This window comes from Pituophis catenifer, unplaced genomic scaffold (genome assembly GCF_029215685.1).
Source record: "Pituophis catenifer annectens isolate HBS135680 unplaced genomic scaffold, rPitCat1.0.hap2 SCAF_6, whole genome shotgun sequence".
Classification (NCBI taxonomy): domain Eukaryota; kingdom Metazoa; phylum Chordata; class Lepidosauria; order Squamata; family Colubridae; genus Pituophis; species Pituophis catenifer.
Window position 1 is genome coordinate 65,346,156 of NW_027256886.1, and position 19,205 is coordinate 65,365,360.

A 19,205-nucleotide genomic window follows, 5' to 3' on the forward strand; every position below is an offset into this window, starting at 1 on the left:
TTGCTCTTCAGACTTTGTGACAGTCTAAGTTAAAAACCTGAGAGTCACATCGCGTTATCTGAAATATGGATTGGACCTTGGCCAATTCTTACTTCGTGGATTACTTTTTGCTACTGAATCGGACTGAGGAGAAACTCTCTCTTGCTGACTATGAATGAAAACTGACTTGGCAGGCATTTCGCAGTTTACTGCCAAAACTCTTATCTGCAAGGGTTTCTAGTCTGATTGCTTAATAAAATCTTGGCAAGCGTGCCTGGTTGTGTGTTTGCCTGTGTGGGGAAGGGGGACAGAACAATCTGGATTTTTGTAGTACAGCTCTGGCAGTCCTAACTAATGATAACAGAAACATTATTTGTGAGATTTATTTATCTATCTAATTTACACAGCCACCCACCTCACAGGCAAGTGACTCTGGGCAGCAGACAACAAAATTAAAACATTATTTTGTTCTTCTCTGAGGACACTTAACACATTAGAAAAACTGTTGCAAGTAATATCGCTCTCTCTTAGTCATCCGATCCTATGTACAAAAAAGATTGAACCAAAGTAATGTATTCAGTAAAGACTTTTTGTATATATAATGCTGCCTCCAATCCATCCAAGGTCCATTTAGTCCCACCTTCTCTTTGTCCCAGTGGCCAATCAGAAGCCTAAGAGAAGCCTTAATGAAGAATATAGTCACTTTGCACTGTTTTTGTATTATTGATATTGTTCATCCTGTTTGAACATGTAGAAGATTGCTTTAATATACTGCAGGTTATTACAGTTGGGCAGCAGGAAAATTAAAGTAGCAAAGAAGGGATATATCAAAGACAATTGTCTTGTGTGATTATTAACCTTATGTATTAATAAGTAGTAATTATTATTAATTTTGAGTCCCTTTTCTATTCCTTGAAGAGGTTTTTTCCCAAAGGAAGACATTCTATAGCCATATTTTGACAAAATTTACTGTAAATTTCCAATGGCAAGCAAATTATTGAGGTTTTAACTCATTTAGCATCAATGCAATCAGCTTTGATGTCTAGCTTAACCATCTATCAGTCATGACCCGTCTTTCAATTTCCAGCTCTTCCTATCCCATTGCTTTCACATTGTTCCATTGTTCCACTTGACTTACAGGAAGCTGATATTTCTCAGAATCCACTGGTCTTCCCACCTCCATGCAGGCTGTCAACCAGCTGACATCAAGAATCTTGAATCTTGAGCTGTCCTCCATCTTGTGTTTATGCAGCCATCCGAGGATTTCAGAGCAGGAATTATTCTCAGCCACAACGTGGGTGACACAATCACTAGAAAAACAAGTATAAAGGTTAAACTTCCTCTTGAGAAGCAATAGCAATAGCATTTAGACTTATATATCCCTTCACAATGTTATACAGCCCTCTCTAAATGGTTTATCATCGGCATGTTTATCATCGGCAAATGAGGACCCAACAATCTGGGTCATTTTATCGACCTCAGAAGGATGGAAGGCTGAATTAACCTTGAGCTGATTAGGATCAAATTGCTAGTAGTCAGCAGAATTAGCCTGCAATACTGCATTCTAACCACTGCGCCACCGCAGTGCTTAGCAAGATTTTATAACAGCAAAACAAGAGAACTGCCAGAGAGGGAGGGAGGGAGATGCAATTTGATGTTATAAGAACTCCAAATACGTTAATACATTGCAATGATTTTCTAAAACTCAGACTTAGTATCAATTAACCGCCTCATAAGTTAAAAGTCTGTAGAGATTCTCAGTCATCCAGGTCATGGTTGTCCCAAAGGTGTTTTTTCAGGAGGCAACTGGACTTTCTTGTTTTTTCTTTGAAGACATTTCGCTTCTCATACAAGGAGCTTCTTCAGCTCTGAAACTTCCATTCCCACTATCCTGTCAGAGCTGAAGAAGCTTATTGGATGAGAAGCAAAATGTCTTCAAAGAAAAAACAAGAAATTCCAGTTGCCACCTAAAAGAGCACCTTTGGGACAGCCTCATAAGTTGTATTTTTCTCAGCCATTTCATGACTGCAGTATGAAAAAAATGGCATGCTTAGATCCTATAATAATGAAGAATCTTAATATTACCCCGTTGCCTTGTGAATAAATTGTGTGCCTGGTCAGTGTCTGGAATATAGCCCAAAAAAATCTCTTGGGCTAAATATTTTAAGCATTTCATTGCTAATATTTTCCACTAAACTTCAATCCTCAAAAGTAAACCCTTTGTACATAACAATTTGTTAAGCATACAGGAAACAATCCCTTTGAACTATGTGCTGTATATAGCAAGCAAGCACATCTTTAAATGTAAGCATAACAGTCTGTGCTACACTGATATTTTAGTTGTGGCTTTAATGAAACTTTAATGATTGGGTGACTAGGTAACTAATTATAACTGTTCTTAAATCACTACTCAACCAGACATCCTTATGGCAGAGTCTGGTTTGGCATATTACGCAAAACATTAGAAATGGGCAGGCCACAACGTGCGTTCTCTGAGAGGGTTAGCACAATTGTTTTAAAAGGTATCTGTGTATCTAGAAAATGTGTACCTATAATCCCTTCACTTCACTGGGGGTTCTAGCAGAAGTGTTCTTGGTACATGAACACAAGTGCAGGCAGCTTCAAAACAACCAACTCTTCTAGAAGACACCACTCCAAATACATACTAGAACTATGTAACATTTCCTGCTATTAACCCACAGAATGTAAGTTGATGGAATGACCCCTTTCAGTGGCAGTGACATAAACAGTGACTTGCCAGCACAGTTAATTAGCGTCCCAGGCTTAGTAAACACTGCAAGATGTTATAGTGAAGAACAGAAATGTGAATACTCAAAAGAAACAGAAAACAGAAAAAATCATTGAAAGAATAAAGGCTTTTAAAAGTTCTTAAGGGATACGGAGGGAATGAATAAATATTTTCACGTTTTCTTCCCTTGACTTTCACTCTTCATTGTTTATGTTCTACCTGTATTATTTTTATAAGTAACCCAAGGTGGCAAGCATACCTAATACTCCTTCCTCCTCCTCCTTCTATTTTCTCCATGACCACACCCCTGAGAAGTGAGCTGGGCTAAAAGAACAGGACTAGCCCAAAGCCACCCAGATGCCTTTCATGCCTTATGTCTGTGATGGCGAACCTATGGCACACGTGCACACATAGCCATATATGTGGGCACACGAGTGTTGCCCTAGCTCAGCTCCAGCGCGCATGTGCATGCCAGCCACCTGATTTTCCGGCCTTCCAGGCCCACTGGATATTGGGAAACGGGCTGTTTCTGGCCTTCGGGGGGCCTCTGGGGCAGTGGGGAAGGCCGTTTTCGGCCTCCCCAGGCTCCTAGAAAGCCTCTGGAGCTTGGGGAGGGCAAAAAATGGGCCTACCAGGTCCACCATGCCATCACATGCCAAAAGTGGGGAAGCGTGGGGGGTTGCAGGCACACGCGCAGGGGGGTGGGGCACATTGAATTATGGGTATGGGCATGCGCGCATGCTCCCCCTGCAGTCCCCCCTACTTTTCGCATGTGGCAGCAAAAAGGTTAGCCATCACTGCCTTAGGTGGAACTAGAACTCATGATCTTCTGGTTTCTAACCTGGCACCTGAATCACTGCACTATCTCCACGGTGGCACAGTGGTTAGAGTGCAGTACTGCAGGCAACTTCTACTGACTGTCGGCTGTCTGCAATTTGGCAGTTCAAATCTCACCAGGCTCAAGGTTGACTCAGCCTTCCATCCTCCCGAGGTCGGTAAAATGAGGACCCAGATTGTTGGGGGCAATATGGTGACTCTATAAATCACTTAGAGAGGGCTGTGAAACACTGTGAAGCAGTATATAAGTCTAAGTGCTATTGCTATCTCTGTGGCACAATTGTTGCCACTTGTCTTCACAAAGCATATTGTGTTTCAATGGTGGATTTGGCTTAGAGTGATTTTTTAAACAAACAATTTAAGTAATATGGTAACATAGTGGCAGCTTAGAAATCAATTCTTATTAAAACACCATAGTAACATTAGATTTTATGGATATGAATGGAATCTGCAGATGGAATCCTATCCATCCATCAATCACATCCATACATTCTACCACCGAAAAGCAAGGACACACACTTTTCCAATCAAATATCAGCCACCCAGGACCAATCCTAGCGAAGTATGAAAGTCACCTCACTTTGCAATCATCCTGGAACCCCCAAACTAGCCTCTTGTAGAAAACCCCATCCCATTGCTCAACTGTCCTCTTTATATGGAATAGGAAGACTGTCATCTTCCCTGGCATCTTCCCTGGCATCAAAATGTCTTAAGACCAGCTTGAATCTCTCCGTCCAACTATATATGTGCCAATTATGTTTCTACAACATAGTTAGAACATGGTTAGAAATACAGTGAATTCATTCTGATCTTTATCATTTCACAAATACTAAGACCAAAGAAGCCTAACCTGTGGAAAGGTAATGTTAGTAGTGCTGTATTGGGAAAAAATATTGTGCTTGTTCATTATGAAAATAATTATATAGCGCAATCACATTCGGATCCGCTATCTTGAAAATTCCTTTTTATTCCTTTTTATGAGCTTCCACAGGGGAGCTCATTTCTCTGTTGCAAAGCCAGCAAGCATTGCCCATATCATTACAGGGAAGAAATAGCCAGGAATCAATGATTTGGCCTCATTGTTACTTTAATTTTATTATTTCAAAGCTGTTAGTTATTTTCTGCTGCAGGGTTAGTAGCATCTGCACAGAGCAGGGAAATAGGGCAGGGGAAAATAATTAAATCTCCTCCTTCTTAAACTCTAGTACTCTCACCTGAACTTCCCTTGGTGGTATGATAAATTTGAGGCTAAATCGAAAAAGTTGGAAAATGTGGGAATAGATTTCCTACAAAAAATGCTATTTGGTCCAAAGAATTTATTAGGAACTTTGGCAATAGCAATGCCAGGTGAAAGTTTCAGGCAGGGAAAACTCTTAGTTTCTGTTGTAATGTTATCCATCAAGTAGGTAGAGAATGTAGCATAGAGTCTTAGGTTTTCTGGAAACCCAGTTCTTGAATCTATAGAGTAACCATCAAGAAGGAAGACACTCTGTTTGTAAATAAACAATCATTCCAAAGCATCTGGCCAAGAAGGCCAATGATGAAAGGTCCAGAGCAATGAAATAACATTGAAATAAATCACCAACTTCTAGCTTCCTCGTCACTAATTCAAGTTTTGGTCCTTAGGCTGAGCAACGTAATTGTCAGAATCCCTGAATTATTTCCTTACTCTGCGTGTTTTGTTTTGTTCCTCCATTTCATCAACTGATCCCTAAATATTGGTTTAGTTTAATTAACACATTGGTTACTTATTTGCCACTGTCAGCCCTGCTAAGTAAACCAGACAGAATAACAGAGTTGGAAGGAACTTTGGAGGTCCTCTACTCCAACCCCCTGCTCAAGCAGGAAACCCTATACCATTTCAGACAAATGGTTGTCCAATCTCTTCTTAGAGATTTTATTGTTGTAGTACCTATAACCGTGATGGCTGTCAGGGTGACAATTAATCCCATTCTGCTTTTGGGTAATTGCACCTTGATTTAGAGAAGTGGATCGAGGCTTTTCCCTTGAAGCATACTTTAAGAAAATAAACCCGAAGATATATGGTCTTCCGGGTGCGATTCAAGGTGTTGGTTACCACCTTTAAAGCGCTCCATGGCATAGGACCCGGGTACCTCCAAGACCGTCTTCTGCCACCAATAGCCTCCCACCGACCAGTCCATTCCCACAGAGAGGGTCTCCTCAGGGTGCCATCAGCCAAGTTATGTCGGCTGGCGACGCCCAGGGGGAGGGCCTTCTCTGTGGGAGCCCCAGCCCTGTGGAACGAACTGCCCCCGGAAATTCGTAAGATCTCCGACCTCCGGGTGTTTCGCTGCGCATTGAAGACCCTGTTGTTCCGCCAGGCCGGACTATCAACACAATAGTTTTAAATTGGGGTATTTAAATTTATTGGGGTTTTAAATCTGAGCCACTTATTTAATTATTTTAAATTTTATGTTGTTGTTTTGTCTGTGTTTTTAAATAGGCTGTACACCGCCCTGAGTCCTTCGAGAGAAGGGCGGTATAGAAATAAAATTATTATTATTATTAAATTATTATTATTATTATATTTTCTAAGAAAAACTCATTTATTTGTTATAAAGAAAATAAAACATCTCACTAGCTAATTAGTTACATCTTGGCAAAGTTTTCCCAGCCACCTCTCTTGGCCGAAAGAAAGAGTTTTTAGAGGAAAGTGAAAGAATGTAGACATGCGCAGTTAGCTTAAAGATAAGAAATAAGAACTTGACAAGCTACGGTAAGTCTTAGAGTTCAAAAATAAGAGCTCATCTGGTAAATACAAAAATGCAGTGACAATGGCGAACCTATGGCATGCGTGCCACAGGTGGCATGCGGAGTCATATTGGTGGGCATGTGAACATTGTCCTAGCTCAGCTCCGGCGTGCATGTGCACACCGGCCAGCTGATTTTCGGGCCTTTTAGGACCACTGGAAGTCAGGAAACAGGTTGTTTCCGGCCTCCAGAGGGCCTCTGGGGGGGGGGGAAAGGCCGTTTTTGCCCTCCCCAGGTTCTGAGAAAGTCTCTGGAGCCTGGGAGGGTGAAAAATGGGCCTACCGGGCCCACCATGCCATCACGTGCAAAAAGCAAAGGGAGCTTGGGGGGTCTCATTGGGGGGTGCATTGAATTATGGTGCGGGCACACTCATGCACAACACCCCCCTCTCCATGCTTTTGGCACGCGACAGCAAAATGGTTAGCCATCACTGACCTATAACTTCTGGAGGCAAGTTGTTCCACTGATTAATTGTTCTAACTGTCAGGGAATTTCTCCTTAGTTCTAGGTTGGTTTTCTCCTTGATTAGTTTCCATCTATTGCTTCTTGTCCAGACCAGGAAAGCAATACCACAGGAAAACTAAAACAATGTTTATTGCAATTGGCTCTAATCACACAATCTTGCAATTTTATTGTGCTGTACCTCCTCCAACCTTACACTTCAGTGAATCAGGGCGGTTTCTGTCTGACCTGCTTCCAAATGTTATTTCATAGCTCTGGACTTAAAGCCCCTTTTGCCTAGGTATCAGTTCCTGCATATTTCATCAAGCCTTTTTTCTTTCTTTCTACAGGTTCCCACAGGCAATAAAGCAGCAAATTACTGAACATCCGAAATGTGATTATCTGTTGATTTGGGGCAGGAAATGAAATAAGAGACATCCAGTCTTTGGATAGATTTAATGCATTTTAAATGTAGCTTCACAGCTTGCCATGATAACAGAAAACATAACAGAAGCAGTGACATCACAATTCCTTCCACGCTTGCATTCCAATAATCAGAAGCGGGAGCATGAAGTATGGCATTTGATTGGAACAATCAAATCTCAGCACATTTCATCATTTCCCCCTCTCGGACCTGTGGAGACCCATGACCTTAAATTGCAAAATTTAAAAACCAAGATTGATACACATGTCAGAACAATATCTCTTGTAGTCTATGGAGATTCTCAGTCATCCAGTCATGGTTTCCCCAAAGGGAGCTTTTTTTCAAGAGGCAACTAGACTTTCTGGTTTGTTTTTTTTTAAGACGTTTCACTTCACATCCAAGTAGTTCCTTCAGCTCTGAAGAACCCTTCACCATCCAGTCAGAGCTGAAGAAGCTTCTTGGATAAGAAGCGAAACGTCTTCAAAGAAAAAAACAGAAAGTTCCTCTTGCCTCTTGAAAAAAATAGGGACACATCTCTTGAAATTAACCTGCCCTTTTGCATGATATCATGACATTACCCAGGCTTGCTAGTCCTGATCACTGAAAATAATCTCTCGGTCAAAAGGAAGGATGCTTCACTGCTCATCCCCTTTTCCATTTTTAAATGGAGTTTCTGACTAAAGTTTTATAGCTCTCGTGTTGTTTTCTTTGTGTCTTGAGAACCCTGTGCTTTATGCAACTCGCTAGACTTGAATATCTTTAGGGTATGTCAGCAAAGCTTTGAAAGCTAATCCAGAATTCTACTTTCATATCAGCCCCACCAGCTGTTAACAAAAATGATAGAGATTGGATTTATGTTTAACCCTTTTTTATTATTGTCTGGTCCAACATCCCAGAAGGGAAAATTAGAAGAGCTTTATGCTGTTATACTATATAAATATAAACATACTACAGTATATAAGCAATTTATATCTGTGACAATATAGTATTGTACTATGGCAGTGGTTCTCAACCTGTGGGTCGGGACCCCTTTGGGGGTCGAACAACCCTTTCACAGGGGTCGCCTAAGACAATCAGAAAACACATATTTTCAATGGTCAATGGAATAATTTTATGGTTGGGGGTCACCACAACATGAGGAAATGTATTAAAGGATCGCGGCATTAGGAAGGTTGAGACCCACTGTACTATGGCAACACAGTATATTGTATTTATCCCCTTTTAGACATTTTAAATCATTCTGAGCACTCTTTTACACTGGAAAAGTGTGATATAAGTTGTCCTGAGTAGTAGCCAGTCAATGCTACGGGTATCTGTTCAAAAGAAAGTTCTCATTCAATTCAGTGGGATTTATTCTGGGAAAATGAAACTGAGCCAAAAGGGCTGTGCAGTACTTCAGATTTGAAGTAAAAAAAAAAAAATGCTCTGAGATGTGCTTTTCTATGGATCACACTGAAGCTGTGGAGGGGAGTCACAGGATCCTGGGGAAATTTAAAGAGCTGCCAATTTAAAGAGCTAAAAACAGCCACAAAAGAATTCCTGTGTATTCCATATCACATTTTTGATATGGGCCTGAAATGGTGTCCAGTTCTAAGAACAACTTTCCCCAAACTGGTGTCTAGATATGCTGAGATTTCTGCTTGCAAATTTCTAGCCAGTGCCCAAAGTTGAGGAAGGCCAAAATAAAAAAGATTTTAGCAGAGAAGCATAATCCTGTGCATGCTTGCTCAGAAGTAAATCCCACGGAGCTCAATTAGATTTCTTTCCAGCAAACACAGATAGGACTGTAGTCTAGTATCTTAATGATCAAACTGGTTACACATCATTTTTCAAATCAACATTGTGTTACCTTCCCCTTTAATTAAACTGATGTGCTCTGCTTTGTTGTCTCAAACAACAACAAAAAAATTCAGTTAGAGTTGTTTAACTTCTGCTTCCTGTGGTTTATATCCCTTTATATAAAATGTGCATATTTAATGTATTTGTACATAGCTGAAGTTCTGGGAACTCTGCCATTTCTACACTCACAACAGCAGTTCAGCCAGCATGCCCTAGTTTCTTCTGTTATTTTACAGCTGCGTTTATCCTTGGTCCAAAAAAATATATGTAAGAAATGTAGAATTTCCACAGATATTGTTGACGTTTTTTTTTTAAATAAATAGATTGACAGTTTTAAATTGTCCTGGTTGAAGTGAATTTAAAACGGTTTCCAGTAAAACAAGGGACACTTTCCAGTGCTGGATTAAAAAAAAAAAACGAGAACCGAAATTGTCAAGTTCTCTTTTCTTCTTCACATTTGCTCTGGCTGAAGTTATCAATTTGCTATCAGGGACAGGAAGAGTCAGAAAGAAAAGAGGTTGGTTGCTTTTCCTTTGTCCAGCTAGGAAGCTATGTCTAGCTGACTTCGAAATGTTAAATGGGATTGAATGGGGGTCAAAAGCCTGGGTGGGGAACCCACAGTCCATCCCATTTAGAGGAATCTAAACAGGGGTGGGCTTCAAAAATTTTAGCAAGGGGTTCTCTGCCTGGTTGCTGGATGGGCATGGCCATGGTGGGCGTGGCCTAGTCGGCCTCCTGCACCATGACGGGGGGGTGTTTTTGCCCTCCCCGGGCTACAGAGGCTTTCCTCAAGCCTCTGGGAGGGCAAAAATGACCTCCCCAAGCTCCAGAGATCCTCTGGAAAAAGGCCCATTTCCGCCCTTCCTGAACTTCCAGTAGGCCTGTTTTTCACCCTCCCTGGGCCTCCACGCATGCCCTGCACTTACCTGCATCCCAAAACAGCCGCGTGGGGAATCTTGGGAAGGGAGGGGTGGGCGGGGCGGGGCAGGGCCAGCCAGGAGTGGGATTTGGGGGTTCTCTGAACTGCACAAAATCTTAGGTAGAGGTTCTCCCAAACCCCTGTGAACCCCCAGCAGCCCACCCCTGAATCTAAAAGTATCCCGCAAGAAGACCATGGCAATTTATACTTTCACCAAGAATAGGGTTAGGGATTAAGGGCACAAAAATGTGCCCATGAACTCACCAGCCTGAAGAAGATTTTTGCACTTCTGACTGATTTTTGTCTTTCCGACACTGGCAGCTGCAAATGCCAACTGGCCATTGACCATTTAATAAGTATTTTTGAAAAAATTGGGACACCCTGATGGGTACTAGTGAAGCTACTTTTGTGACCATATTTATTTTTGGGTTAGGCCCAGACCAAAAGTGGGAAAATAGTCCCCAATGCTTTCTGAAAATACTATGTGATTACCTGGTCATTTTGCCCAAAATAGTTAGTGTAAGGGGCTTATTACTTTATTTAATTTACTTATTACTTTATTTATTTACTTATTATTACTTATTACTGCTTAGATATTAAGACATCCCTCTTCCTGCTTGTAAAATCCCACTGAAAGAATGACTGGAATTTAAGGCGGGTAGTTTGGGAATTCAGCAGTACTGTACAAATCCTGAATTGGCCCAGTGCCACATGTGAAGGGCACCAAAACTAAAGTAATAAGCACACCGGTTGGGATTTGGGAAATGGAGATACAGCTTCTATCAATATATTTAAACTGTGGATTACAAAATTTTCGATATGGATTTGTTCCTCTCAACATTAAGTCTTCCTTTATTTATTTTCTAAAATATTTCCACCAGAGGATGGTACATGTGTTCAAAATCAGCCACAGTGTTAACTGTCTTGGAGCAGTGATTTCTTTCCAGTGCCATTGTTTGGTTGGTTGTGAAGCTGTGCCTCTAATTCCCCTGTCGAAAAATGTCTTTCTTCAGCCTCTTTGTAACTTCTGAACTTCAGATCCTATAAGGGGCATGTTAGCTTTAGGCTTGGCAGCTCTGCCTCCATGTCCCAGACAAATTGAGCAGGGGTGAATTTGACAAGTATTTCATTCATTTTCTCAGTCTCTTCAACACCAGACAAAGTCCAATCAGGGTGATTCTCTCTCCTTCTCTCTCCCCTCGTTGTCTTATATGGGATTGGGAGGGGTGGGAAGATTTTTGTTGCTAGAGAACGCTCCTTGTTTTCAAGACAGCAGAAATTAAGACAATCATGGATTGTTTTCAAACAGATGTTGAGGTTTGGGAATGAAGATGGTGGCAATTTGGAAGCAACTTCAAAATTCTGAATTTTAATCCATTGTCATTTCTGCACATCTAAGGGTTCTCTCTCTCTCTTACACACACACACACACACATACACCTTGTTCTTCCCTACTAATACAACTTCTCTGCCACTTCAGATTTCTTCTTCCTGACCCCTGTCTTTACCATCAGTGGTTGGTAAATATTTGAGAAGGAACTGCAGATGGTGGGAGAGGCCAAAACATTTTCATATCAGGTTCAAATGTTTACCAATGTTATTTTTCAATCTTCATTGGCAGCTGGCTGGTTATTTTTGTTGACTTGTTGCCATGGCTGGTTGATTTTAAAATTGGTGTCTATTCCTGGTGAGATATGCAATGCTTGCTTCAGAGTTATTTTGAGAGAAAGGCCTTGTACTCAAATTAATAAGAGGAATGTCATAAGATTGTTTACATGATTTGAAGTCTTGGAGGAGGAAAAGTGGGCTGTATAGCTAACATATTAAAGATGAATGAAAAGAAATAAAAGCAACTATGAAAAAAAGCAATGTCATCTTTTAATTAAAAAAAATAACTATTTAAAACAACAATCTCCCCCAATTATAGGTAGTCCTCGACTTACAACGACTATTGGGAGCAAAATTTCCATTATTAAGCAAAGTGGTCCTTGAGTGAATCATGTCCGATTTTATGACCTTTTTGCCACAGCTGTTAAGCAAATCACTGCAAATGTTAAGTGATTCAGTCTCCCTCCATTGACTTTGCTTCTCAGAAGCCATCTGGGAAGGTCCAAATGATGATTATATGACCCTAGGATATTGCCACCATATTAAATACATGCCAGTTGCCAAACACACAAATTCTGATCTTGTGACTGTGGGGATCTGCAACAGTTGTAAGTGAAGTACCAGTTGTAAGTCACTTTTTTCCAGTGCCATTGTAACTTTGAATGGTTGCTAAATGAATGGTTGTAAGTCATGGACTACTCTGTATAGAGACTAGCAACGCAGTATTGGAAATTGAATTACAAAATGTTATCTCAGCAGCAGCGTTAAAGGCAGGCAAACATTTGGAAATGGGACTTGCATTCCTTTACAAACAACATTACAGCCCCCAGGAGTCACAGGGGAAGAACAGTGATATGGCGACATTGCTTGAGGGGAATATGGATGGCGCTGTGGTCATTTGTCCCTCCTAGAGGGAAGGGAGATTTAATCAAGCTAAAGTATGTAATGTTTATCAGAAACATTTTTCTTAGATCAGGTTTGGAAATTCATATATTTCCATGGACTGCAATGCCTTCATAAACCTCCATGGAATGCGACAACTTGCCACAGGCAACTTGCTGTGGCCATCTCACCATGGCCAACTTATCATGGCCAACTCTCCATAGCTAAGATGCTGTGGCCAACTTACCATGGCCAACTCTCCCATGGCCAACTCGCTGTGGCCATCTCCCCATGGCCACCTTACCATGGCCAATTCGCCATGGCCAACTCACCACAGCCAACTCTCCATGGCCAACTCTCCATGGCCAACTCTCCATGGCCAACATGCTGTGGCCACCTCCCCATGGCCACCTCTCCATGGCAAACTCATCATGGCCAACTCACTGTGGGACAACAATTTATCAATCCAATTTAATTATTTAAAATAAATAATTGTAAAAATAAAAAAAATAAAAAAAATTGTTTTAAGTGTTGTCATTCAGATTTCATTTTGTCCCTCCTTTTGCATCCTTTCTATTCCACCATTTCTTTGCTATCAGTGTAACTCTTATCCTGCAGTGTCCCGAAGTGAGTTGGCTGCGGCAAGTTGTCCCATGGCACCTTAGCCATAGCAAGTTAGCTATGGTGAATTGGCTGCAGTGCATTATCATAGACCTCCTCCAAATATATCAGTGGAAAAGACTGGTTCCCCTTCCTTCCTCCCCAAAACTCTTCCATTCAGGTCAATGTCAGGTCAGAAAACATGAGTGATTGCACCAAGGCACTTAATGACAGGTGAAATGGCAGGTGGGCCTTAAAGACCAAAGGGCCAGAGGGCTCCATATGTTCCAGACACAATGTTTATAATCTCCAGTATCAGCTCTCTAAGTAACAATACATATGTTTATTCAAGATAGATTCATTCTCCGATTTTGCATCAGTGTAACTGATGTGCTTCCACATATGTAACAGATATAATGTTCATGTAATAGAAAAAGGCAGCTGATAGAAACCTTCCTTGTGTAAGATGGCCAGGAGCAAAGTTAATTTAATTGTGGCTATAACATTCAGCACTACTGCTATATTAAGATGCCTGAGTGTTCTTTCAACACTTCGCTAATGAGATTCTCCAAATTAAGAAGGTTTATTTACAGGAACAAGATATTATGCACTGTGATATTATTTTCCTTTAACATCTGCTGTTGCAATTTTCTACATTTGGCCATTTAGTTTAGCTCAAGTTTGCGGGTAGAGATCATTCCATGGATCCCCATTTTAAAAAGCGTGAAATCCAATGTGGATCAGAGGGCTATAACCTTGTCCCCATCCTCATGTTATACTTCTGATCTAGATATTATGCTATAGCTTTGGAAAGAAACCTTCTTTCCAAAACATATATCAAAAATATCTCAGAAACCACCAACAGACTATTACAACCACATGAAATCAGCACAGCACCCAAGCCAACTAAAGCCCTTCAAAACATCCTAAAAAAACCCAGAAGGTTCAGCAGCCACAGAAGAAGAAAAAACAAGAGGCAACTACAACGTACAGGGTAATGACTGCAACAGCGACTGCACAGGAGAAATAGGCAGAAGTCTGGCAGAATCCATCCATGAGCCTCAATTAGCAACCAGAAGACATGATGAGATCTCTTTAATTTCACAACATATGGACAGACTTAGCCAGACTTAACAACTGGGAAATTGTGACCATTGTGACCATCCTAGATCAAGCCAAGTCCAAAAATGCTAAATAATTTCTAGAAGCTTGGCACTCTGACAAATTAGCCAACAATAGACACATAAATGATATCTACATATTGTGCAAACAAACCAAAAAGGAAACAAAAAAACCAAAACATCTCCCCACCAGCAATCAATACCCAGATGATTGAGTTTGAGCTGAGTTTATTTAGATTTATATACCACCCTACTCCCGAAAGACTCATAGACTAACTCCAAGATTAATATTAGACCAACAATCAAGAAGTGAACAACGCCACAATTAAGGAACTGCCAAACAGCTAACAGTAAACAGCCCAACCAAAGGACCTCCAAGTCCATTTCCACCAACATCGATAGGGCAACTACTAGAATATTAATTGAGAGACCCTATCCTACTAGCACTGATGATGTTACCTAGTTTGGGTAATGAAACGCATGCAAGAAAGCAACCAAACTCACCAAGGACCTCTCAAGAATCCTTCTGTTGGCTAGAGTAACAGATTTCTTTCCAAACTAGGTAGCAGTTTCCAAATATTCAGATTTACAATAGTGACAACTAAGAAATATATACTGATGAAGGCAAAAAAGCTTGCAGAGACCCTGAAAAACAAATCCTATGAAGAAGTCTGAAGGTGGTGACTCCACTCATTCTGAAAAAAAATAGCATCTAAGTAGTATATGATAACCACTTTCAAATATTACTCCAGAGTGCTTTCTTCAAGCTGTTACCTTCAGATGAAAGGGAATATACTTTCAAGAATTCTAAACCAACTCCTCAAAATTTTAGGAGTTATTGTCCCAGAACTCTGGAGAACTTCAAGCTGGAGAAAGTTGTTTCAAAAACAACATCAACAACTAGAAAAGTTTCAAATGTAAAAAAAATGAGTTTTGACTAAATGTTCATCAGAGAAACATCCCGCTGTGTAGATAGTTTAGGAGGGAAACAAACACCCCAAATGTAACATATTCTCTTCATAATTGATCTTAAGCAAAAATTACACATAAAGTGTTGATATTGTGCCTTGTAGAAGTAAAGCATTTACTCATTTGGCTTCAGCAATAGGACCACATTCAACTCCTCTCACTCCATACTTGTGGCACCTAAAAAACCTCTCCCTTCAAAATACCACCAAACTTCACTGGCGTATTGCTGATTTTCAGTGACATGGTTTTATATTGGTCTCTTTTTAAGTGGTAGCTTCTTGTTAATCTTAACTGAACCTAAATAACCCAAGCAGGGTAGACCAGATTATTATTTAGAAAATCTCAGGGTCGTAGGGTAGACTGGGAAGTTGAAAACCACATCCTAGAGTAAAACAATAGCAACCTATTTCCATGTTGTGGCCAAAAAAATAACAAGGATGTGTACAACTAGTTTTTGAGAATAAGGGAGATGGCTTTGGTAAAGATTTTCAGGCTCCATAACCTAGTCAAAAGTACAGAATGTGTGAATAATGTTCAGGAGTGGATCAGTAGAGATCTCCTTATAAAAAGGGGAGGAGGTACAGCAGAATCAGACTTGCAAGTTTACCTCATTATAGCCAAATGTCAATAAAAGTTGCAATGTATGGTTGTGAATGTTGGACCACAAGGAAGCCTGAGCATCAAAGAATTGAGGCCTTTGAACTATGGTGCTGGAGAAGACTCCTTCTAGTCATTGGACTGCAAGGTGATCAAATCGGTCAGTCCTAGAGGAGATCAACCCTGACTGCTCTTTAGAAGGCCAGATCCTGAAGATGAAACTGAAATATTTTGACCACCTAATGAGAAGGAAGGACTCACTGGAGAAGAGCCTAATGCTGGGAACGATTGAGTGCAAACGAAGAATGGGACGGCAGAGAATGAGGTGGCTGGATGGAGTCACTGAAGCAGTCGGCATGAGCTTAGATGGTCTCCAGCAGATGGACAGGAAGGCCTGGAGGAAAGTTGTCCATGGGGTCGCAATGGGTCGGACACAACTTCACAACTAACAACAACAATAACAACAATAAAAGTAGTTTTAGCCCTCCCATGGAGCTGATTTCCTGGTCAGATCAATCTAGTTGGGCTGATAGTACTCATCAGGAGTTGCATTTGAGTTGAGAAAGTCTTCACCTAAACTGGTGCATTAGATCTCTGCAGGATTAATACATTTCTTATCCACTGAATAAGCCTTCTCCTGCCTTCTCCAAAATTGTCCCAAAATTTCAAACCTCCCCTCTCTTGAAACATAACCACATACCTAGCCACAGTCTTACACTCCCATGTGTTAATGCACACTCCCAAGAAAAGAGTGGGGGGAAGGTCCACTCTTGTGTTTGGAAACTGGCCTAGATTGCAGCTACAATTGTGGGAAAGCACCCTGATTCCTTCAGAGTAGGATTCCCAATCAGATTTTCCCTCCTAAACAACATCTATTAAAACTCTGCAGTTATTAATTGCCTGTTGAGGTGGTACCATAATATATCTAACTCCTTCACACGCCTTCTCTATTGAAATAATAAGGATGGCTCACTTGTAAAAAGCCTTATTTACTATAGAACACCCACATTACTTTGAAATAGGGCATTGAAATCAGAGCACTGCAAAATGCACAGAAATATCATTATACACAAGACTAAAATCTCATTCCATAATTGGAACATAGTAAAATATGCTTTTAATATATGGTGCTGGAGAAGACTCCTGCAAGTCCCTTGGACTGCAAGGCGATCAAACTGGTCAGTCCTAGAAGAGATCAAACCTGACTGCTCTTTAGAAGGCCAGATTGAGAAAGATTGAGGGCAAAAGAAGAAGGGGACAACAGAGAATGAGGTGGCTGGATGGAATCACTGAAGCAGTCGATGTAAGCTTAAATGGACTCCAGGAGATGGTAGAGGACAGGAAGGCCTGGAGGAACGTTGTCCATGGGGTTGCGATGGGTCGGACATGACTTCACGACTAACAACAACAACAACAACAACAACAACAATAAAATATGCTTAAACTTAACATTATATGCAGAATTAATTATTTAACAAAGAGGGCCTCATTCTGAATGTATAGATATTTACCATAGATATATAGATTGTCCTCAACTTACAACAATTCATTTAATGACCAATCAAAGCTACAACAGCACTGAAAAAAGGGACTTATGACCATTTTTCACACTTACAACCGTTTCAACATCCCCATGGTCATGTGATCAAAATTCAAAAGCTTGGCAACTGACTCATATTTATGATGGTTGCGGTGTTCCAGGGTCATGTGATCACCTTTTTGCGACATGGTGATCAATGAGGCAAGGAAGTAAAGGAAAGTCAATGGGGAAGCCAGATTCACTTAACAACCTTGTGACTAACTTAACACCTGCAGTGATTTATTTAACAACTGTGGCAAGAAAGATCATAAAAGGGGAAAAACTCACTTAACCAATGTCTCACTTAGCAACAAAACTTTCAAGCTCAATTGTGATCATAAGTCGAGGAGTACCTGTACTGCTAAATGCAGTTGTATATTAATAACTATTGTTATAGCACTAAATGAAGCTAAACATAAATGTTGCTCAACAAGCTACTTATTCTAAAGATACATTAATATTTCATATTAAAGCTCGATGCTTTGTTATTTTTCTAGCACTTTTTCAAATGTGGGAAATGTATAAAATTACTAAAAGATCTTCAGAAAAATACCTATATACGCTTTCTGGTACTTTATACACTCAAGATGCACACACCTGTAAGAGTTGAAGGCAACACTTGAGTCCCAAATCATGTTGGCGGAAGCTCACACCAAAAGAAAATGAAGTTGGCAGGACATTTAATAGACACTAATAGAAGTAAATGAGCTTCAGACCATATTATTATTTAATATTTTTTCCATCCTGTCACATTAAAGATTATTAGACTGAGTCATGTTTTGGAGAAGCTCTGGGGTACCTCTCAAAGTTTCCAAGCGGTATCTGTGCTTTTAGTGCTCAGACTGTTCAAACCTTTTGGACACACTTATCTACACTGATATGCATAGACTTGTACTGAACAATTTTTCAACCCAACTCTCCATACAAAGAGCTATTAATTGTTTTCATACCTGAGTTCATTTTCTACTCGGAAGCCTTTTCTTCTTGCTAGATCCATCAGGAAGGTTCTCCTGGTCATTCCCATTTTCCTCTCCACAATGAAAATGATGATGTCCCTAAACTCTATTTTGTAGCTGCTCAGAGGAACTGCAATTTGCATTCTTTTCTGCCTTTTCCTCATGGGACTGAAGTTGGTAGTTTTGATCTTATTCATGACACAACATCTACTTTCCTTTGTTTATTGAAACCTAGACTTCACTCAGGAAAAAATAAAGCTTGCAGTCAATTCGTCTGGCCAACCAAAAGCCTGCTTTTGAAGTTACCATCCAGTGATATCACTTGCTCTCTTCCCACCCACCCCAAAGTCACAAAAAGCAAGTTTTATACTGTAAAACTTGCTTCCCCCCAACTATTTATCATTTTTTTCAGAGTGCTCCTGAATCAGACAACTGCGAGTACTTTCTAGAAAATCAGAAAAGACGGAATTACTGTCTTTTTGTCTGTCCTATTTGAAAGAATAAAACTTATTTGAAGATGATTTTTGTAATAATAGATTTATCTAAGGAACTATAGCAGGTGAATGTCTTATATAAACAAAATAGCTTCACTGTGAGATAATAAACCCAGCTATACAGAAGCTAATTTAGCTAACTAGTCAAAATATTGTCCTCATTTTCAAGTACTAAGTACTGAGCAGGCTTTCAAAGACAGCTTCTTAGTACAATGTCAGTGAGATGGGAACTAAAGTCCTGAGCACAAAAATCCATATGGATTTATAATATTCCTGTTCAAATGCTTGTCCATACAAGATCACATGTAAAATTCCTTACTTCTCCACTGTAACCTTAATTTAAGATGGAAATCTAAAGAGGCAGTAGTGTGTGTGTATATATACACACACATATAAACACATATGTGGAGGAAAGGGATGGCTAAGACGCTGAGTTTGT

At 40.3% G+C, this 19,205-nt stretch overlaps 1 protein-coding gene across 4 annotated transcripts in view; it reads right to left on the reverse strand.

The window, feature by feature from the left end:
- DNTT (DNA nucleotidylexotransferase) overlaps nt 1-18,469 on the reverse strand; it is a 192,861-nt gene extending 174,392 nt beyond the window's left edge. Inside the window, exons 1-2 of one of the 4 annotated variants that reach the window (XM_070945616.1) lie at nt 18,267-18,469; nt 1,118-1,289 (exon numbers count right to left, since the gene is read on the reverse strand). In XM_070945616.1, coding sequence (XP_070801717.1) covers nt 1,118-1,289; nt 18,267-18,469 — 375 coding nt within the window. Of the gene's footprint in view, nt 1-1,090; nt 1,290-18,266 lie in introns of all 4 variants that reach the window. The other 3 variants (XM_070945615.1, XM_070945614.1, XM_070945613.1) reach the window with 3 other exon arrangements.
- Nucleotides 18,470-19,205: the final 736 nt, after the last annotated feature.